General features: G+C 36.2%; 1 protein-coding gene across 4 annotated transcripts in view; it reads left to right on the forward strand.

The window, feature by feature from the left end:
- The window catches only part of MKLN1 (muskelin 1), a 184,724-nt gene that overhangs the window by 125,864 nt on the left and 39,792 nt on the right, over positions 1-19,068 (forward strand). For all 4 annotated transcript variants that reach the window (XM_073809944.1, XM_019922664.3, XM_033863277.2 and 1 more), the window contains 2 exons: positions 73-294; positions 3,412-3,541. In XM_073809944.1, coding sequence (XP_073666045.1) covers positions 73-294; positions 3,412-3,541 — 352 coding nt within the window. The remainder of the gene's footprint in view (positions 1-72; positions 295-3,411; positions 3,542-19,068) is intronic.

Genomic DNA, 19,068 nt, shown 5'->3' on the forward strand with positions numbered 1-19,068 from the left:
ACACATTGGTTTCATTTTAGCACATATGATAGGAACAATCTAAAACTATTCAATCTTTGCCTTGTTCTATAGATGTGTATGGACTCAGAAAAACATATGATCTACACCTTTGGTGGTAGAATTTTGACGTGTAATGGCAGTGTAGACGACAGCAGAGCCAGTGAACCACAATTCAGTGGATTGTTTGCTTTCAACTGTCAGTGTCAAACCTGGAAACTTCTTCGAGAGGACTCCTGTAATGCTGGGCCTGAGGACATCCAGTCTCGTATAGGACACTGCATGCTATTCCACTCAGTAAGAATATTCTGTATATTGTCTTATGTTATTGTGTCATGTATCTCTCAATAGGAAAAGAAGTGGTGAAATCTAATTCTTCAGTAAGAGTAAATTTTTCATTAGAAATAAATGTGTGGGCAATGATAGACAAAAACAAAGCTACCTTTAACACGGAACTGTTTGCTAATTATAAGATTCTTCTGTCAACCTAATAATTCCTAAGTAGTTATCAGCTGAGTACTAATCTAGGCACTTTAATGACTAACTTCACTGCTTATATGTAGTAGCTATTTCTCTTTCTTATATACCTTTCTACTTACTGTTTTCTCTTAGTGTCTAGAAGATCAATTTTCTTATCTGTTCTTATTTTCCCCTCTGCTACTCTCCATTAAGTGCAAAGGGTTAAGAATTGACTTAATAGAATTAAAATTTATCAGCAAAACCCAGCATACAGACATTTCTTTAACCTTTTTTTTTTTTTCTTTTTTTTTGCGGTACGCGGGCCTCTCACCGTTGTGGCCTCTGCCACTGCGGAGCACAGGCTCCAGACACGCAGGCTCAGCAGCCATGTCTCATGGGCCCAGCCACTCAGTGGCATGTGGGATCCTCCCAGACCGGGGCACGAACCCGTGTCCCCTGCATCAGCAGGTGGACTCTCAACCACTGCGCCACCAGGGAAGCCCTCTTTAACCTTTTTATGTGCTATAGTGAAAACTTGGGCTTCCTGCTGTGAACATAACTTTAAAAATACACTGTGGAATATTTTTAACATATACCAAAGTAGAGAGAAGAATATAATAAATTCCCATGTACTTATTTATCAGTTTCAACAGTTAGCATTATTCGACTGTTCATTTTTCATATATCTAACCCACTTATCTCTTTTTTTTAATGTTTCTTTGATTTTTAAGTTTATTCTTAAATTTTATTGTGTTGGGGTATTTTGAAGCAAATTCCAGACGTTGTATCATTACACCTATAAATACCGTGTTGTATCGCTAACAGGTAAGGACGTTTTAAAAACATAATTATAGTATCATTATAAAACCCAACCAAAGTATTGACAAAAATGATTTCTTTATATCATTTAATATTGCATTCATTTTTTCCCTAAAATACTGAAAAATACCTTTTCATAGTTGTTTTATCCAAGTCAGGATCCAGAAAAGGTCTATGTATATTGCATTTGGTTGTTAAAGCTCTTAAATTTCTTGTAATCCATAACAGTACTCCCCTGTCCTATTTTTTTCCCTCTGTATACCACTTATTTGTTAAAGCAAGTAAATCTAGAATTTCCCATTTTCTCAGTTTGACCGATTTTATACTCATGGTGTCATTTAACATGATCCTCTATCTTCGATATTTCCTGTGAGCTGGTGTGTAGATCCAGGGGCTTGAATTTAGTTTAGATTCACTCTGCTTTTTAGGGCAGGCCAAAAGGGGAGTTGCAAGAATACTTCACAGTTGGTCTAATTGCAAGATATAAAGAGACATTTAATGTGTAGTTGTCATACTTTTGGTGATGTTAAAATTGTTCTGGTTGGGTTTAGGTGTTAACAGCCTGATTGATCAATTATAAAGTTTCCTGTCAACTTGTTATCTGATGGGTTTAGCAGCCACTGATAGTCACAGACTATAGTGACTATAGTCATAGACTAATCTATAGTCATAGATTTTAGTAGGGTTTGAAAAATGGTCATTTTTCTAATCACATAGTTTCTTCATTTATTAACTGTGATTGTACTATAAAAGCTTATCCTCGTTAACTAACTGGCTACCCTAATATGTAAACCGCACAGGATAGGTAATATAAATGTTTGATTCTTTTCCTCTGTCACCTTTTCATGTTAATGAGCTGAGGCTCTAGAGTTTACCAATGTTTTTGGGTTTTTTTAATTATTATTATGAACTTGGGAATTTTATTTATTTTATGTGTTTAATCCAATGCTGTCATTATTCTTTTTTTTTTTTTTGCGGTATGCGGGCCTCTCGCTGTTGTGGCCTCTCCCTGTGGAGAACAGGCTCTGGACGCGCAGGCTCAGTGGCCATGGCTCACGGGCCCAGCCACTCCGCGGCATGTGGGATCTTCCCAGACCGGGGTACGAACCCGTGTCCCCTGCATCGGCAGGCAGACTCTCAACCACTGCGCCACCAGGGAAGCCCCATTATTCTTTTTGATCCCTTAATTTTTCTCTATCTTCAGCCAGTGGGAGTGCCCACCTCCCAGTATACCTTTGCATATATGGACACGCGCATATATGTATGTATGTCTTTTTTAGTAAGAGAAAAATCATGGGTTCATACTGATATGTCCAAGTCAAATTTAAGATCATAGAGTTTTAAAATTTAATATCTTTGATTTTGTTTTTGTGTATCTTTTAAGGTTAAAATCCTACTTCCTAATGACGATATGTTACTTGCTCTGTCTTTCTATAATAGTTTACAGAATAGCAAAACTAACAACAAAATCACTAAGTGCTGTTTAAGATTGCTTTCTGATTATTTTTCTGTTTAAGATATTGCCTACTAGGGATGGGAGTCAAAAACAAGAATTAAAGTCACTAGAAATACTACTTCTCTGTGTGATCACGTGTCTCTGTGTGATCATATCTTTGTATACAGGCTTTGTATATAGGCTTATTTGCTTCACTTTTTTTCAAAGATTATTTTTTCTTTTAAATTAATTTTGTTTTCTAATTAAGTAAAAACATATACATAGTTCTAAAGGCAAAACCGTAAGTCAGTATCCTTTTGGAGATATATGGTTTTTATCCCTGTCTTCCTGTTCTGTCACTTCCCCTATAGCTGTCCTTTATTAGTTTCCTTTGTTTCTTTTTGAAGAAAGAAACAAACACAACACACATTACTATTTCTCCTTTCTTACACAAAGGCAGCACCCTATAGCCATTATTCTGCACCTTGCTCTTTTTTTACTTTAATAGGATATCTTAGAGATTACCTGTTAGCAGTATATAGAGAGCTTCCTCATTCTGCTTTGTACCAGTATAGTACTCCATTGCATGGAATCTCTCATGAAATTACTTTTTTAGAGTTATAAATTTTAAAAGGATCATTCTGAATTCTTCGTGGAAATGACTTTTTTTTCTTCTTTGCCCTTTTTTTCTTATTTTTCAGAAAAATCGTTGCTTATATGTATTTGGTGGCCAGCGATCAAAGACCTATTTGAATGATTTCTTTAGTTATGATGTGGATTCTGATCATGTAGACATAATATCAGATGGTACCAAGAAAGACTCTGGAATGGGTAAAGGCATTTAGTGATTCTTCTCTCATGTCTTAATTACTTTAGGTAGAAGACTATATCCCATTTTCTTTTCTTTCTAACCATTCTTTATCCTTTTCCCATTTGTTTAACTGAAGTGATTCTAAAAGGAAGAAAACCCTCTACCCGCTAAACTATTTAATTCAACCTGTTTAAAAATACTATATGAATTATTATTGTGATTTCCTTTGAGCAGAAAGACAATGTGTGAATTTCTAAAGGAATTATGTGTGTGCTTGTAATGGGTGATTGTAAGAATTAATAACTTAAAAACTGTATTATCCTGTATTTGCTAATTCTTTCCACCTCACTAAAGTGACTTGTATATTAGGCACATATAGTAGAGTATGTCTTTGTTCTGAGGGAAGACTTCACATAATTCATTGGTAATGCCATATAGCTTTACAAGCTCTGCATCCAGGAAGTTATTCTCCTGGTGATAGGGTAACTAGTTTGCCTGAGATAATGCCAGTTCATGTATAATTATTAATAGTGCCCCATTCACTCTCAAAAGTGTCTTATTTTGGATAATTTACATAGTTACCCTGCTTAGTAGTCACTTTGCTTGTGATTGGTATACACAGAAGAATGGTATTTGTTTAAGACCCAATGGTTTAAAATGCCTAATTAGAGCAAAGGGTGAGAAATTAGATCAGCTTGCTTTTCCTTTTATCTATTATTTATAAATATATATATATATTTTTAAATAGTTGTTTATATTTAGGAGGAATTTTTTTAAAAAACAAGATAGCACCATCGTAAAAAAATGCATGTGAAGTAGTTTGACCCTCAGGATCTTTCTCCCATACTTCCTACTGGGCAGAGGCTAGAGCTTTATTTTCTGAGGGAAATAGAGGCTCTGTGGAGGCAGAGGGAACAGGGTAGAAAATAGAATTAAGTCCAGGTACTGAACAGTGGAACTTCTAACCATTTCCCTGCTCTCATGACGCTAGGCATGTGTCTCCTACAAAAGGTTAGTATCACTTTCTCTGGAGAAAAATATGGCCTCATAAAAAAGATTTCCAGATACTGTTGTTTGGGGATATGCTCCCCCCCCTCCCGCCCATAAAATGTCTAATCTTGCCTGTTGGCCGCCAGTACAGTGGCTACTTTCGTGGCCCAGTCCCCCTACTGTGTTGCCTACAGTTGTACACATACTGTTTTCAATTAAATTTTATTTCTTCACTCTTTTTTTTTTTGGAGTATTGGTAGCCACCTGTTAGGGTGTTATGAGGTCTAACTAAGATCAGCTGAGTCAAGTGTCTGCCATACATCATGAGCTCAGGAAGCATTTCCTTCTTTTTTTTTTTTTTGCGGTACGCAGGCCTCTCACTGTTGTGGCCTCTCCCGTTGCGGAGCATAGGCTCTGGACGCACAGGCTCAGCGGCCATGGCTTACGGGCCCAGCCACTCCGCAGCATGTGATATCTTCCCGGACCGGGGCATGAACCCGTGTCCCCTGCATCAGCAGGAGGACTCTCAACCACTGCGCCACTAGGGAAGCCCCTATTTCTTCACTCTTAATGAACTGTCGGTTAAGTATCTTCTGTATTAGGACCTTCCCTATGAAAGAGAGAGACAAAAACAAAACAAACCTGAAAACAGAAATCTGGAGTGGTGCACTGAACACAAGCACATGAAAATAATAATGATCAAGATCACTTTTGGTAGAGAAAAGGATACTGCATCCATAAAACAATAATAGGATGTAATGAAAGATCAGAGACTTTTGGAAATAAATTTTGTTAAAATAAGAAGTAGGAGAGTTGTAAGATATCTGTCTCCCTAAAAATAGACAAAGAGACAGAGATAGAAATTGGAGAAAATAAGGATATTAGAAAATCAATATAGGAGGTCCAGTGTTGAACTCATAACAGTTTCTCCAACTATGGAGAACAAGGAAATGGAGGAGACTAGATTATAAAACAAAGAATTAACAGAAAATTTTCCTAAACTGGAAAGTATTGGTCTGCAAATTATAAATGGCCCCCTTTGGAAGTCAGTACATTGAATTTAGGAAAAAAAAAAAAACCTTCTCAATCGGAAGGCACATCATTGTTCGTTGTGGAATTTTACATACCAGCCATAGAATATCTAAGAAGCTGCCACTGTAAAATAAGGTTAGATTCAAAGGAACAGATCTTAGAATGATAGGAATTTTCAGCAACATTGGAAGCTGATAAGGGGAAACAAGGTCTTAAAAATTCTGAAGGAAAATTATCATCAACCTGGAATTCTGTTCCTAGCCAAGAAGGAAGAAATAGTATTTTCAGATATAACAGGTTTATTGGTGGGGTATGTGTTTGTTTGCAAGTAATAGAAAACCAAGAGAAGAATGGCTTAAAAAATAGGGACTCTTTTCTCTCACTGGACAAGAAATCCAGATGTAGATAATCTGGGACTGATGTAGTGACTCAAGAAATGTCATGAAGGCCCTCAGGTTCTTTTTAGTCTTTGTTTTTCTATTTTTAACTCGCTGTAGCCTCATGGTGGCAAGTTGGCTGAAGTACCTCAAACATGTCTTCATTCCAGATAGGAAAAAAGGAAGGAGAGCAAAACGTACACAGAAAGCTCCCTACTTATATTTTGTTGACTAGAACTGTGAAACCTGGCTTCAAGAGAGTCTGGGAAAGCAAGCGATTAGCTTTTCCAGCCTTTATATAGTACATAGGGGAAGGGGTTTGGAAATGGCTGTTGGATCGTGTAATTAAGAGTGTCTGCCACACAGGTTAAAAAAATGATAGATCTTTTATGCACTCTTTTTTAGGAAGTTAGTACACCATATACACTAACAAAAGGGAGTAAAAGTAGTTAAAAAGTACACCATATACACTAACAAAAGGGAGTAAAAGTAGTTAAAAAGAAAACATGCTGAGAGCTGAGGAAAAGAGAATCTAACACAGGAAAGCAGTGAAGGCCCATCCCAAGATGATACCTGCACAGCAAAGCTATGAGCATCCAGTTCAGATTGGAGCAGGAGGACACAGGAAAGTAGACCTCTCTTCCTCACCAAAAGTGAGGTTTCCAGATAAAAGTAGACTAAATAGATATGTTTGAGCAATTGGAATGAAAAGGTGTTAATCAGTAAATAATACCTGATGTAAAAGAGTAAGGATACGAACATAGTAGGAAAAGAAAAATTTTTATAAATCAGGCATCATCATAGTACATTTTTTGGCTCTACAGTGAGCAGTATTTTCCTAATCATAATAATGCAAAAACTACAATCAATTTAACCAAAAATTGGGATAAAATTTAGTGGGAGGATAGCGTCAATGTGGTATTGATAAAGTTCTTCATCTACTATAACAGGAGGTCAGTAGGTAGTGATGTTATGTAAAAATATGGAAAGAAATATTATAAGAAATGGCTAATAATATTACTTATCCTATCTAAAATTCTGTCTTATTTGTTTACTCATTTATTTTCTACTACCATAGGATAATGTGGAGGTATATGATTTAATCTTTGATTTCCTCTGGTTTTTAAGATTTAGTCTAATTTTCCATTAAAATAACTAGGCAGATGGAGGTAATAATCCCCTACAATCCTAATGCAGCTCTACCTGAAAAAGGTAGTGAAGATAGTAATTGGTTTGACAAGTATGTGTTGGAAACTCCTACATACTGGCTCAGTGCTAGACTAGGGAGGGATACAGTGGAGCTAGATGGTCATGGTCTCTCAGAGTGCTTATAATCTATCTACTAGGTAATATTCTGATGGATTATAGTAGCTATTCTTTATTTAGACCGCACTAAAAGCCAGTCACTAAGCATGGAGCTTTATAAATAGTTCTAATTGGTGGTATTATTCTCATTTACCAGATGAGAAAAATTGAACTCAGTGAAGTAGAATCTCAGTAATACATAACTAGATAATGATAGAGCTGGGATTTAGAAGTTGGAGTGCAAAGAAGGTTTTTGTTTGTTTTGCTTTGTTTTTGACCATACTAAACTACTTCCAAGATTAAAAGGAAAAAGTGGCAGAGTGATAGTGGTAAAGATTTAGCAAAAAATGCACTATAATAATAAGTAGACTTTAATGACTGTCATTTGAAGATTTTAAAAAATGAGATATTATTTAGTAATTTGCAGAATTGGTCAGTATGTTTCATTCATGGCTATGGATAGCTTTAGAGCCAGCATAGTATGATAATTGCTCTTTTTGTTCAATTTTGTTTTGATTTTAAGAGTAATAATATGCTCATTGTAGAGAATTTGAAAAATACAGAAAGATGCAAAAAAGAAAATATATCAAACCATCCAGACATAATCTGTTAACATTTTAATGTATTTCCTTCTAGTCTTTTAAATGTACTTATTCTATAAAATTTAGCACAATTTTATATTCTGCTATTTTTAAACTTAAATTGTGATAATTTTTTTCATCACTGTGGTTTTATTACTAAGACAAGTGGATTCATTCCTTAATTACTGCTATAATCAACTTTTATAAAATCAGAATCACCAATTTTGCTATGTGTTTTTTAATTTTTAATTGATATGGTAATTTATCCCACAATGCAGACAAGTTCGTTGGTTAATTTAATAGTATTTTTTGGTCACCTACTAGCATCTAAGTTTGACCTTCTCCCTTCTTTTCTCCCAATATATTTCAGCGCTTTGTATATGCCAAGTATGTTTAGATCCATAGCTATGGACCTAGGGGACAAGATCCCTTCTCTCAAAGGACTCATTTGCCTGCACTTGCCTTCTAAGTACTGTGAAGAAAAAAATTGGATGCTATAATAATGAGTATCATGGAAGGTCCCATTTAGGTAGAGTAGGTTGGGAAACCATCTCTGAGGACGTAATCTTTAAGATTTAAGAAAAGAAGTAGAGAATTAGGAAGAACCATGTTAAAAACTGAGAGAAATGCATGCACAAAGATATCAAAGCAGGAAAGAATTTAATGTGTTCCAGAAACAGAGGGGGTGCTAGTGCAGATCAAGGGTGAGGCAAGTTGATGTGAACAATGAGGTTAGAGAAATAGTTATTCAGTGCTTTGTACAATACAAATACAAGAAATTTGGATTTCCCCCCCGCGAATAACATAGAAGGTTATTGAAAGGTTTAATGCTAGGTGGTTTTTTCTTTTCTTTTCTTTTCTTTTAATTGAAGTATAATTGATTTACAATGTTATGTAGGTTTCTGGTGTACAGCAGTGTTTCAGTTTTCTGTAGTATGTATATATATTGGGTTGGCCAAAAAGTGCCTTAGGTTTTTATGTAAAAATAAAAGACACATTTTTCATTTTCACCAAGAACTTTATTGAACAATGTAGTCACCCTTTTGTTCCACTACCTTCTGCCATCTTTCAGGCAACTTCGTAATTCCATCTTGCCAGAACTTTTTATCTTTTTGAGCAAAGAACTGTTCCAGGTGCCTTTTACAGTCTTCCAGGGAATTGAAATATTTTCCGTTAAGAGAATTTTGTAAAGACCAAAATAGATGGAAATCAGATGTGCAATGTCTGGTGAATACGGCGGATGAATCAGAACTTCCCAGCCAAGCTGTAACAGCTTTTGCCTGGTCATCAAAGAAACATGAGGTCTTAACGTTATCCTGATGGAAGATTATGCCTTTTCTGTTGACTAATTCTGGGCGCTTTTCATCGAGTGCTGCTTTCAAGTTGGTCTAATTGGGAGCAGTACTTATTGGAATTAATCATTTGGTTTTCCGGAAGGAGCTCGTAATAGGGGACTCCCTTCCAATCCCACCGTATACACAACATCACCTTCTTTGGCTGAAGACCGGCCTTTGGTGTGGTTGGTAGTGGTTCATTTCGCTTGCCCCACCATCTCTTCCCTTCCATATTATTACTTTTCATCTCCCATCACAAATTGTTTTAAAAACGGAACGTTTTTATTACATTTAAGTAGAGAATCGCATGCGGAAATACAGTCAAGAAGGCTTTTTCCACTTAACTTACGTGGAACCCAAACATCAAAGCGATGAACATAACCAAGCTTGTGCAAATGAGTTTCAGTGCTTGATTTGGATATTTTGAGTATGTCAGCTATCTCCTGTGTGGTATAACGTTGATTGTTCTCAATTAATGTCTCAATTTGATTGCTGTCAACTTCAACTGGTCTACCCGACCGTGGAGCATCGTCCAGTAAGAATCTGCAGCACGAAACTTCGCAAACCACTTTTGACATGTTCAATCAGTCACAGCACCTTCTCCATATGCTGCACAAGTCTTTTTTTGCGTTCCAGTTGTGTTTTTACCTTTCTTGAAATAATATGCCGAAAATGGTGCTTTTTTCTTCCATCTTAAATATTAAAATGGCTACACAGAAATTCACCAGTTTTGATGTCTTTTTTTAAATGCACGCTGATATGACAGCTGTCACAATCTAACAAAATTGTTTCAAATGAAGTTAAAGACAACTAACTGCTGCTAGAGCCATCATATGGGAAAAAACGAACAAACCGTTTGGCCAACCCAATACATATATGTGTGTATATATACTGTTTTTCAGATTCTTTTCCATTATACTTTATTACAAGATATTGAATAAAGTACGCTGTGCTACACAGTAGGACCTTGTTGTTTATCTATTTTATATATAGTAGTTTATATCTGATAATCCCAAATTTTTAATTTATCCCTCTGACCCCCCTTCCCCTTTGGTAACCATAAGTTTGTTTTCTATGTCTGTGAGTCTGTTACATGAGGTTCCACATGTAAGTAGTATCGTATGATATTTGTCTTTCTCTGGCTGACTTACTTCACTTAGAATGTCCATCCATGTTGCTGCAAATGAATGCTAGGGTTTTGATCTGATTAAAGTTTTGAAAGTATCACTTTTGTCTAAATGTACATTTTCCAAGTGGTTAATTTTGACAGTATGCCTGTAAGTTGCATTGTCCAAAGCCTATATGTACAACCACTGAGGATTTTTATGGCAGAATTGAGTATCTGGTTAGAACTACTCAGAAAATTTTCCTGCCTAAAAATGTTGCCATTATTACTTAGAATTGTGGAACCTCAGTGGCTCTGTTGGCATATTAGAGTGAAACTGAAATTACTTTCTTTTCATTTTTCTTTCTTATTTTTTTCTGTCTCCCTCTCTCCTTCCCATAAGTCACTTCCATCCCTCCTTCCTTTACTCTTCTCTCTTCCTCCCTCTCTTCCTTCCCATTTTTCCCTTCTCTGCTCTCTTCTTTAAGCCTCCTGTTCTCTGTCTTTCCTGTGCACCCTCCACTCCTACCCCACGGGTTTCTGAACAGTGGCCAGGATAGAGGATCACTGTTCTAGCTCTCCAGAGCCTATCTCAGTCCTTGATCAAATAACCCACGGCAAGTTACTTAATGTCTCACCTTATTTTGCACGTCTGTAAGTGACCCAAATTATATTTTAAGTAAAATTGTATCTCACTTATGGCTACTCTAGGAGTAGGGATGGTTTGACTCTCTAGTTTGGGCTGGTGTCATTGTTGGGTATATCAGTTTTCACAAGTATATGTCAATACTGCCTACAGGTTGATCTATCCAGTAATCAAGTCATGTTAATTTTACCTCCCATCTTCTCTCTATTCCCATTGCTATTTCACTAGTTTGGACTGCCAACACCTGTTTGGCCTCTGTTTCTAGTCGTCTTCTTCCTGTGTACCCCATCCCTCACCCAACCCATTCTCCACACTTTGAGCAGAATACAGCTGTTCTGCATTACCAGTTAAGTACAGAACCATACACTTCAACATTTATTCAACAGATACTTCTTGGTCACCTACTAGGTGCCAGATAATAATCTAAGCACTAGGGTTACAACTGTGAATAAAAGCTCTAACTTCATGGATCTTACAGTTGTGTATAGGGAGGAAAAAAAAGTAGATTGACACCTTACCTTTTGATTTAGTACTAAGATAAGAAAAAAAAATTTTTGAGCCTGCTGCGAGTCTTATGTGATCTTAGTTCCCCAACCAGGGATCAAACCCAGACCTCCGGCAGTGAAAGCACCAAGTCCTAACCACTGGACCGCCAGGGAATTCCCAGAAAATATCTTTTAAAAAATATAAACCTGATGATTTTTCTTCTCCCTTGCTTAAACTCTTTTTATCGTTCCTCTTTGCCCTCATGATTAAGTCTAAACTCAGCCTGACTCAGATTCCTTTATGATATGCCTCAGCTTAGGTAGTTCCCCATTCTTGGTGTCCACCCTCAGCTTGCCACCAATTCTTTGTTTTATGACCACTGAATATTAATTCTCTATCGATAGCATATTTTTTCATGCCTTTGGGTTTTTGCCCATACTCTTTTCCCTACCTGAATCACTCTTTCCTCCTACCTCTAAAATGTAGCTAACTTGCGCTCATCTTTCAGATCTTAGCTTATAGATCATTGTCTCCTGAAATTGTTTAACTCCTCAAACCAAGTTAGGAATTAGAGCATATGGTTCTAACCTTAATTGTTAGCACGATTCTGAATATTCATCTGGCAGTATAATTTTGACTCTGCTTTTCAAAACCTGTAAAAAAGCTCAACTGAAATACACAGACTTTATTCAGGATTTCTAAAGAACATTCAGTCTTTTCAGTACTCTAGATCTAAAAGTTTTTTCACTGGATTAAGTTAGACAAATCAGAAAACCTCATGTCAGAACTATGGTATATGTATTGTCTTCCCATAGAGTTACTTTTACCTGATTTTTAAAAGTCTGTTTAAATTTTAATTTTATCTTACTAGATTATTACTTATTATGTAAGCCATTCAAAATCCTTTTAAGGACAAGACAGGGTACTATTTAAACCTCTACATTATTAAGTATTCTGAGAAAATACCAATTTTATTATATGGATGCTCTAGCTTATTTAAACATTCTATTTATTAACTGTTCTAAACCTGTTTTATTACAGTTAATTACTATAATTTGAAATGGACTTAACACATAATTACTATGTTTATCTGCAGTTCAGTAATGTGGGTTACTTGATTAAAACTGCTTTTATGTGAGTTTCAAATTGGATTGTTTGCAATCTTAGAAGAAATTTGTGTGAACTGTTGAGACCAATTAGAGACGGTATATCTAATTATAAAATTGCTGCTGCTTGTTATAATTTTTTATAGAGTCAGATACTGTAAAATCTTAAATGATTGCTCTTTATAATTACTTAAATGAATTATCTCAGATTTAACATTTTAAGATCTGAAAAAACATCAACTCTTATTCAACTCTCATTTTTTTAACTAGAGTGTAACAGTTTTATGTTCCCCTTAGAAAGAAACTAATTTAAATCAGTGGATTGACAGCTGCTTGGAAAGAAGGGATTTATTAGTATTGTGTCTAACACATACATAATTACATCAAAATTCAGCACATCTAAAATTTGGGTTTATTTCTGAATAACTTTTGGCAATAAGTATGTGAACACAAGGGGTTTAGCAGACTCTCCATATGTAAGCTCTGTTTAACACTAGTTGAAAATTATGTTTAGAAGGTCTGTCACACCACCAGAACTTTATGGTTTGCTAAAGAAACTCAGTCTATTATACTGGGATTACTTTCTCATATCTGTATTATTCAAGATAACAAACATATATTGTGTCTTCAACATTTGCCAGATACTAAGTTGGGCAGTGATGATACAGAGCTCTTACAGTCTAATCCCTGTTCTATAGTAGTTAATGTGTTTACTTGTTGTGTTCCTTAAATCCTGTCGACTGTATTTTCCCACATCTGCCACTGTTTATTCCATTCTGTCCTGAGCATAGTGGCAGATTGATATAATTGAAAGAATAGTGAATTCAGAGTCAGAAGATTTGGTCTCTCTTCATCTGGGTCTGCCACTCATCCTTCAGTAGCTTTGGCAAAGTTGTATAACTTCTCTGGACTTGATTATTCATCTGAAAATGAGGGGATTGGACCAGTTGATCTTAAGGCCTCATCTGGCTCCAGAATTTTGACAGTTAAATTTCATTCCTTTTTGCTGTTATCAGGCTGTGAAAATAACAAATGAGGGCTATGTTAGTTATGTCTGCAAGATATGATTTATCTATAAACATATTTTCGTGAAAACCTTAAAAGCAGAATCTTACTGATTTTCATTTCAGCCCTGGGAATGTCCTTATTGCGCTTATTGACATTGAGGTTTTTTTGTTTTTCTTTTTCTTAATCTCTGTGTGTGTGTGTGTGTGTGTGTGTGTGTGTGTGTGTGAGGGAGAGAGATAAGTTATGTTTTTGACCCTTTTAGACTTCTATGAGTTAACTGTAAATAAGGCCAATTCAGCAATACATAGAAGACTCTGAAGCTAATGATTTGCTATCATTAATAAAGATTAGTTACTGAGCTAGGAAATGGTAGTGCTTATTTTTAATGTAACTAGGCTTCATTGCTTTCTATTTAGAATCTTTTATATTAGGTGTGCCATTATTCTGATAAATTGGATTATGTACTTTTTTCCTTCTCAACGTTACTGGTAATAATAACTTTCCATAACTTCCACCTTTCACTCTCACAGGGGTGTTTTTGCTAGTTATAAGCCTATAAAAGTATCTCACATTTTTAATATAAAATTTGGGTTATTCGATAGTAAATGTGAATTAAAATTCACCTGTAAAAACAAACATTTGAGAACACTAAAGACAATTTTGAAAATGAAAGGTAATGTAATATTACTAAATATTTATAAAGCTACAATTTTGTACAGATTAATGGAATGGAATACAACAGATAATATAAAATATCCCTAAGTACATATGAGAATTTAGTATATGGTAAAGTGGCATTTCCAGTCAGAGAAGGAAAATAGATTATGCAATAAATGACACTGAAATGTCACTTAAGACCTGGCAATAAGCAAAAAGTAAAACCCTGACTCTAATTGATGTCTATTTATCACAAAAAATTCTAGGTAGACTCAAGTTTTATACTTAAGAAATAAAAATATAAGTCTAGGGCTTCCCTGGTGGCGCAGTGGTTGAGAGTCTGCCTGCCAATACAGGGGACGCGGGTTCGTGCCCCGGTCCGGGAGGATCCCACATGCCGCGGAGTGGCTGGGCCCGTGAGCCATGGCCGCTGGGCCTGTGCATCTGGTGCCTGTGCTCCGCAACAGGAGGGGCCGCAACAGTGAGAGGCCCGCGTACCACAAAAATAATAATAAGTCTAATTGTTTTGAATAATTTAGGATTGGGAGACCTTTCCAAATATGACACAAAACCCAGAAGTTATAAAGAAAGAGATTTAGTTTGATTTTTTGCAAATTAAAAGATTTTATATGGAAAAATACTTAAATGTCAAATAATAAATGACAAAATAGCAACTGAGACAAAGGTTAATATCCTACTATATAAACAAAAAACTCTTACAAATCAATAAAAAAGAGTAATTTTCTAGTAGAACAATGGCAAACGACATAACTAGGTAGTTCAAAGAAAAAAATAATTCAAATAGCTGGCAAACTTACTTCTATATAGATGCTCAGCTTCATTCGTTTTAAAAATTTTTTAAATGTAAATTAAAAGGTCACTCATTGAATGTTGATATCTAGTAAAATATAAAATACATATACTCTTTGACCAAGCATTTTTTTCAAGGAATTTATCCTACTTACATACTTGTACAGATGCATAAAAAATAAGTTGTACAGAGATACTTATTGTGGTATTGTTTGCAAAATTAAAAAATCTGGAAACAACTTTAATTATCCACCAATAGGTAACCAGTTAAATAAATTGTGGTTGATCTGTTCAGTGAGATGAATTCTTTGTGGCTTAATGTAACTGAGATAGATCAGTAAGTACATCACTGAGTGTCAAAAGCTAGTTGGAATTTTACAAAAAGCAAATAATGAGTGGTAGAAACCCAGGTTCAGGTAAAATAATAGAAGTTCTAAATAATCCTAAAATTTATATGGAACCACAGAAGACCCAGAATTGCAAAAGCAATCCTGAGAAAGAAGGACAAAGCTAGAGGGTATAACCCTTCCAGACCTCAGACTATACTACAAAGCTGCAGTAATCAAAAGTGCATGGTATTAGCACAAAACAGACATATAGATCAATGGAACAGAATAGGGAGCCCAGAAATAAACCCACGTACTTAATGGTCAATTAATCTACAAGGAAAGAGGCAAGAATATACAATGGAGAAAAAACAGTCTCTTCAACAAGTGGTGTTGGGAAAGTTGGACAGCTACATGTAAAATAATGACATTAGAACATTGCCTCATACAAAAATAAACTCAAACTCATCTATATACAAAAATAAACTAAAATGGTTTAAAGACCTAAATGTAAGATGACACCGTAAAACTCCAAGAAGAAAACATAAGTGGAACACTCTTTGACATAAATCGTAGCAATATTTTCTTAGATCAATCTCCCAAGGCAAAAGAAATAAAAGCAAAAATAAACAAATGGGACCTAATCAAGCTTAAAAGCTTTTGCACAGCAAAGGAAACCATCAACAAAACGAAAAGACGACCTACGGAATGGGAGAAAACATTTGCAAATGATGCAACCAACAAGAGATTAATATCCAAAGCATACAAACGGCTCATACAACTCAATATCAAAAAACAAACAATCATTGGGTTTCCCTGGTGGCGCAGTGGTTGAGAGTCCGCCTGCTGATGCAGGGGACACGGGTTCGTGCCCTGGTCCGGGAAGATCCCACATGCCGCGGAGCGGCTGGGCCCGTGAGCCATGGCCGCTGAGCCTGCGCGTCTGGAGCCTGTGCTCCACAACGGAAGAGGCTACAACAGTGAGAGGCCCGCGTACCGCAAAAAAAAAAAAAAAAACAGTCAAAAAATGGGCAGAAGACCTGAATGGACATTTTTCCAAAGAAGACATACTGATGACTAACAGGCACATGAGAAGATGCTCAGCATTGCTAATTATTAGAGAAATGCAAATCAAAACCACAATGAGGTATCCCCTCACACCTGTCAGAATGGCTATCATCAAAAAGTCTACAAATAACAAACGGAGGGGATGTGGAGAAAAGGGAACCCTCATGCACTGTTGGCGAAATGTAAACTGGTGCAGCCACTATGTAAAACAGTATGGAGGTTCCTTAAAAAACTAAAAATAGGACTGTCATAGGATCCAGCAATCCCACTCCTGGGTATATATCTGGAAAAAGCAAAAACTTTAATTTGAAAAGATGCATGTACCCCAATGTTCATAGCAACACTATTTATAATAGTCAAGACATAGAAGCAACCCAAGTGCCTGTCAACATATGATTGGCCTAAGAAGATGTGGGGGGGGTGTGTGTGTGTATGTGTATGTATTACTCAGCCGTAAAAAAGAATGAATTATTGCCATTTGCAGCAACGTGGATGGACTTAGAGAATATAATGATTAGTGAAATGTCAGACAAAGACAAATACTATATGATATCACTTATATGTGGAATCTAAAAAATAATACAAGTGAATCTATATACAAAACAGAAACAGACTCACAGACTTAGAGAGTGAACTTACGGTTACCAGAGGGGAAGGGTGGTGGGGAGGGATAGATTGGGAGTTTTAAGATTGACATGTACACACTGCTATATTTAAAATAGATAACCAACAAGGACCTACTGTTTAGCACAGGGAACTCTGCTCAATATTCTGTAATAACCTAAATGGGAAGAGAATTTGAAAGAGAATAGATACTTGTATATGTAAAAAAAAAAAAGAAAAGGATATGGAGAAGCATACATATCCAAAGCATACAAATAGCTCATACAACTCAATATCAGAAAACAAAGAATCATTGGGTTTCCCTGGTGGCGCAGTGGTTGAGAGTCCGCCTGCTGATGCAGGGGACACTGGTTCGTGTCCCGGTCCCGGAAGATCCCACATGCCGTGGAGCGCCTAGGCCCGTGAGCCATGGCCGCTGAGCCTGTGCGTCATAACAGCAATTCCAGGAGAAGACAAAAATGAAAATTTAAGAAGTTGAAATAATTGATGAAATAAGAGGTAAATTTCCTAGAATTCAGAAAAGGTGAAAGGCTTCAGACTGGTGAGAGGGCGTGTAGTATGCTAAATGGGAAAAATAAGGAGAAACACATACCTAGGCATATTTATTAAAGTAAAATTAAGAATATTAAAGACATAAAGGAAATTCTGAAAGATTTCAGAGACAAAGAGCAGATGACCTGCAGGGAACAAGAAGATAGAGAGCTAGGTATCAGCTCAACAGCAATAGTGAATGGAAGAAAATAGTAAACTTTAAAAATACTCAAGGAAAATGTCTTTGAACCAAGCAATTTATATCCTCCTAACTTTCATACAAGGATAAAATAAAATATTATCAGGTATTTTTGCCTCGAAGCTTTCAATATGAAAACCCATATTGGAAACCCATTTGAAAGCAAGATTCATGAGAAATCTAGAAGTGAGAGGTGGTGATCAAATTACCTTGAGGAAGTTTATTGTTGACTGAAGACAAACAAAATTCTAAGCAGTGAAAATATGATGGGGGAGGGGAATGGGGCACCGTATAAATTCAGGTGTTGTGATTGGACTTACAGAGAAGAACATGTTCTGCATTATTAAAACTTTTTCATTCCAAAATGTCTTATACAAGGCTTAAGACCTAATGGGTCTTTATTTTCTTTCAAACTTCCTTTTCTTTTCCTGTGTCATATATCACTGCCAGTATTTCTTACATCCCAGGTCATTCTTTACCTTGGATTCATTTTTGTTTGTTGGAATAGCTCCTGAAAGAATCTTTTCAGATGCAGTCATTGATATGAACTTCAATATTTCTGCTGATCCAAAAGTTCTTTTATGTTGACCTCATTGTTGGGGTTGCTAGTTTAACAGGAAATAGAATTTTAGTTCCATATCTTTTTATATTCCAAGGAATTTTAAAGTTATTACTCCATTTTGTATTCTAGCATTCTTTGTTACTGATAAAAGGTCTAATGTTAGTTAGATACTTATTCCTCTGTATATAATAACCTACTTTTCCCCTCCATAGAAGCTTTTAGAATTTTCTTTTAATTCCTGAATTTTTGAAGTTTCACTAGGAGATATGTATATAAAGTCTTTTTTTTTTTTAATAGCCAAGCTAGTTGTTTTTTGTTTTTTAATTAATTTATTATTTATTTATTTTTGGCTGTGTTGGGTCTTCGTTTCTGTGCAAGGGCTTTCTCTAGTTGTGGCAAGCGGGGGCCACTCTTCATCGCGGTGTGTGGACCTTTCACTGTTGCAGCCTCCCTTGTTGCGGGGCACAGGCTCCAGACGCGCAGGCTCAGTAGTTGGTGGCTCACTGGCCTAGTTGCTCCGTGGCATGTGGGGTCTTCCCAGACCAGGGCTCGAACCCGTGTCCCCTGCATTGGCAAGCAGATTCTCAACCACTGTGCCACCAGGGAAGCCCCCCCACCTTTTTTTTTTTTTAATAAAACGTGCTTAGTGCCCCAGGCTCTTTCAAACAGGACACCCACTGTTTTTCTTCCATTCAGGGAAATTTTCTTTATTTCCTTCTTCTACATTATTTCATTTCTCCTTCTGGTGCTCTTTTCAGACAAAGTTTTTACTTCAATGGCTTTATCCTCTGTATCTCTTA

This window comes from Tursiops truncatus, chromosome 9, assembly GCF_011762595.2.
Source record: "Tursiops truncatus isolate mTurTru1 chromosome 9, mTurTru1.mat.Y, whole genome shotgun sequence".
Taxonomy (NCBI): Eukaryota; Metazoa; Chordata; class Mammalia; order Artiodactyla; family Delphinidae; genus Tursiops; species Tursiops truncatus.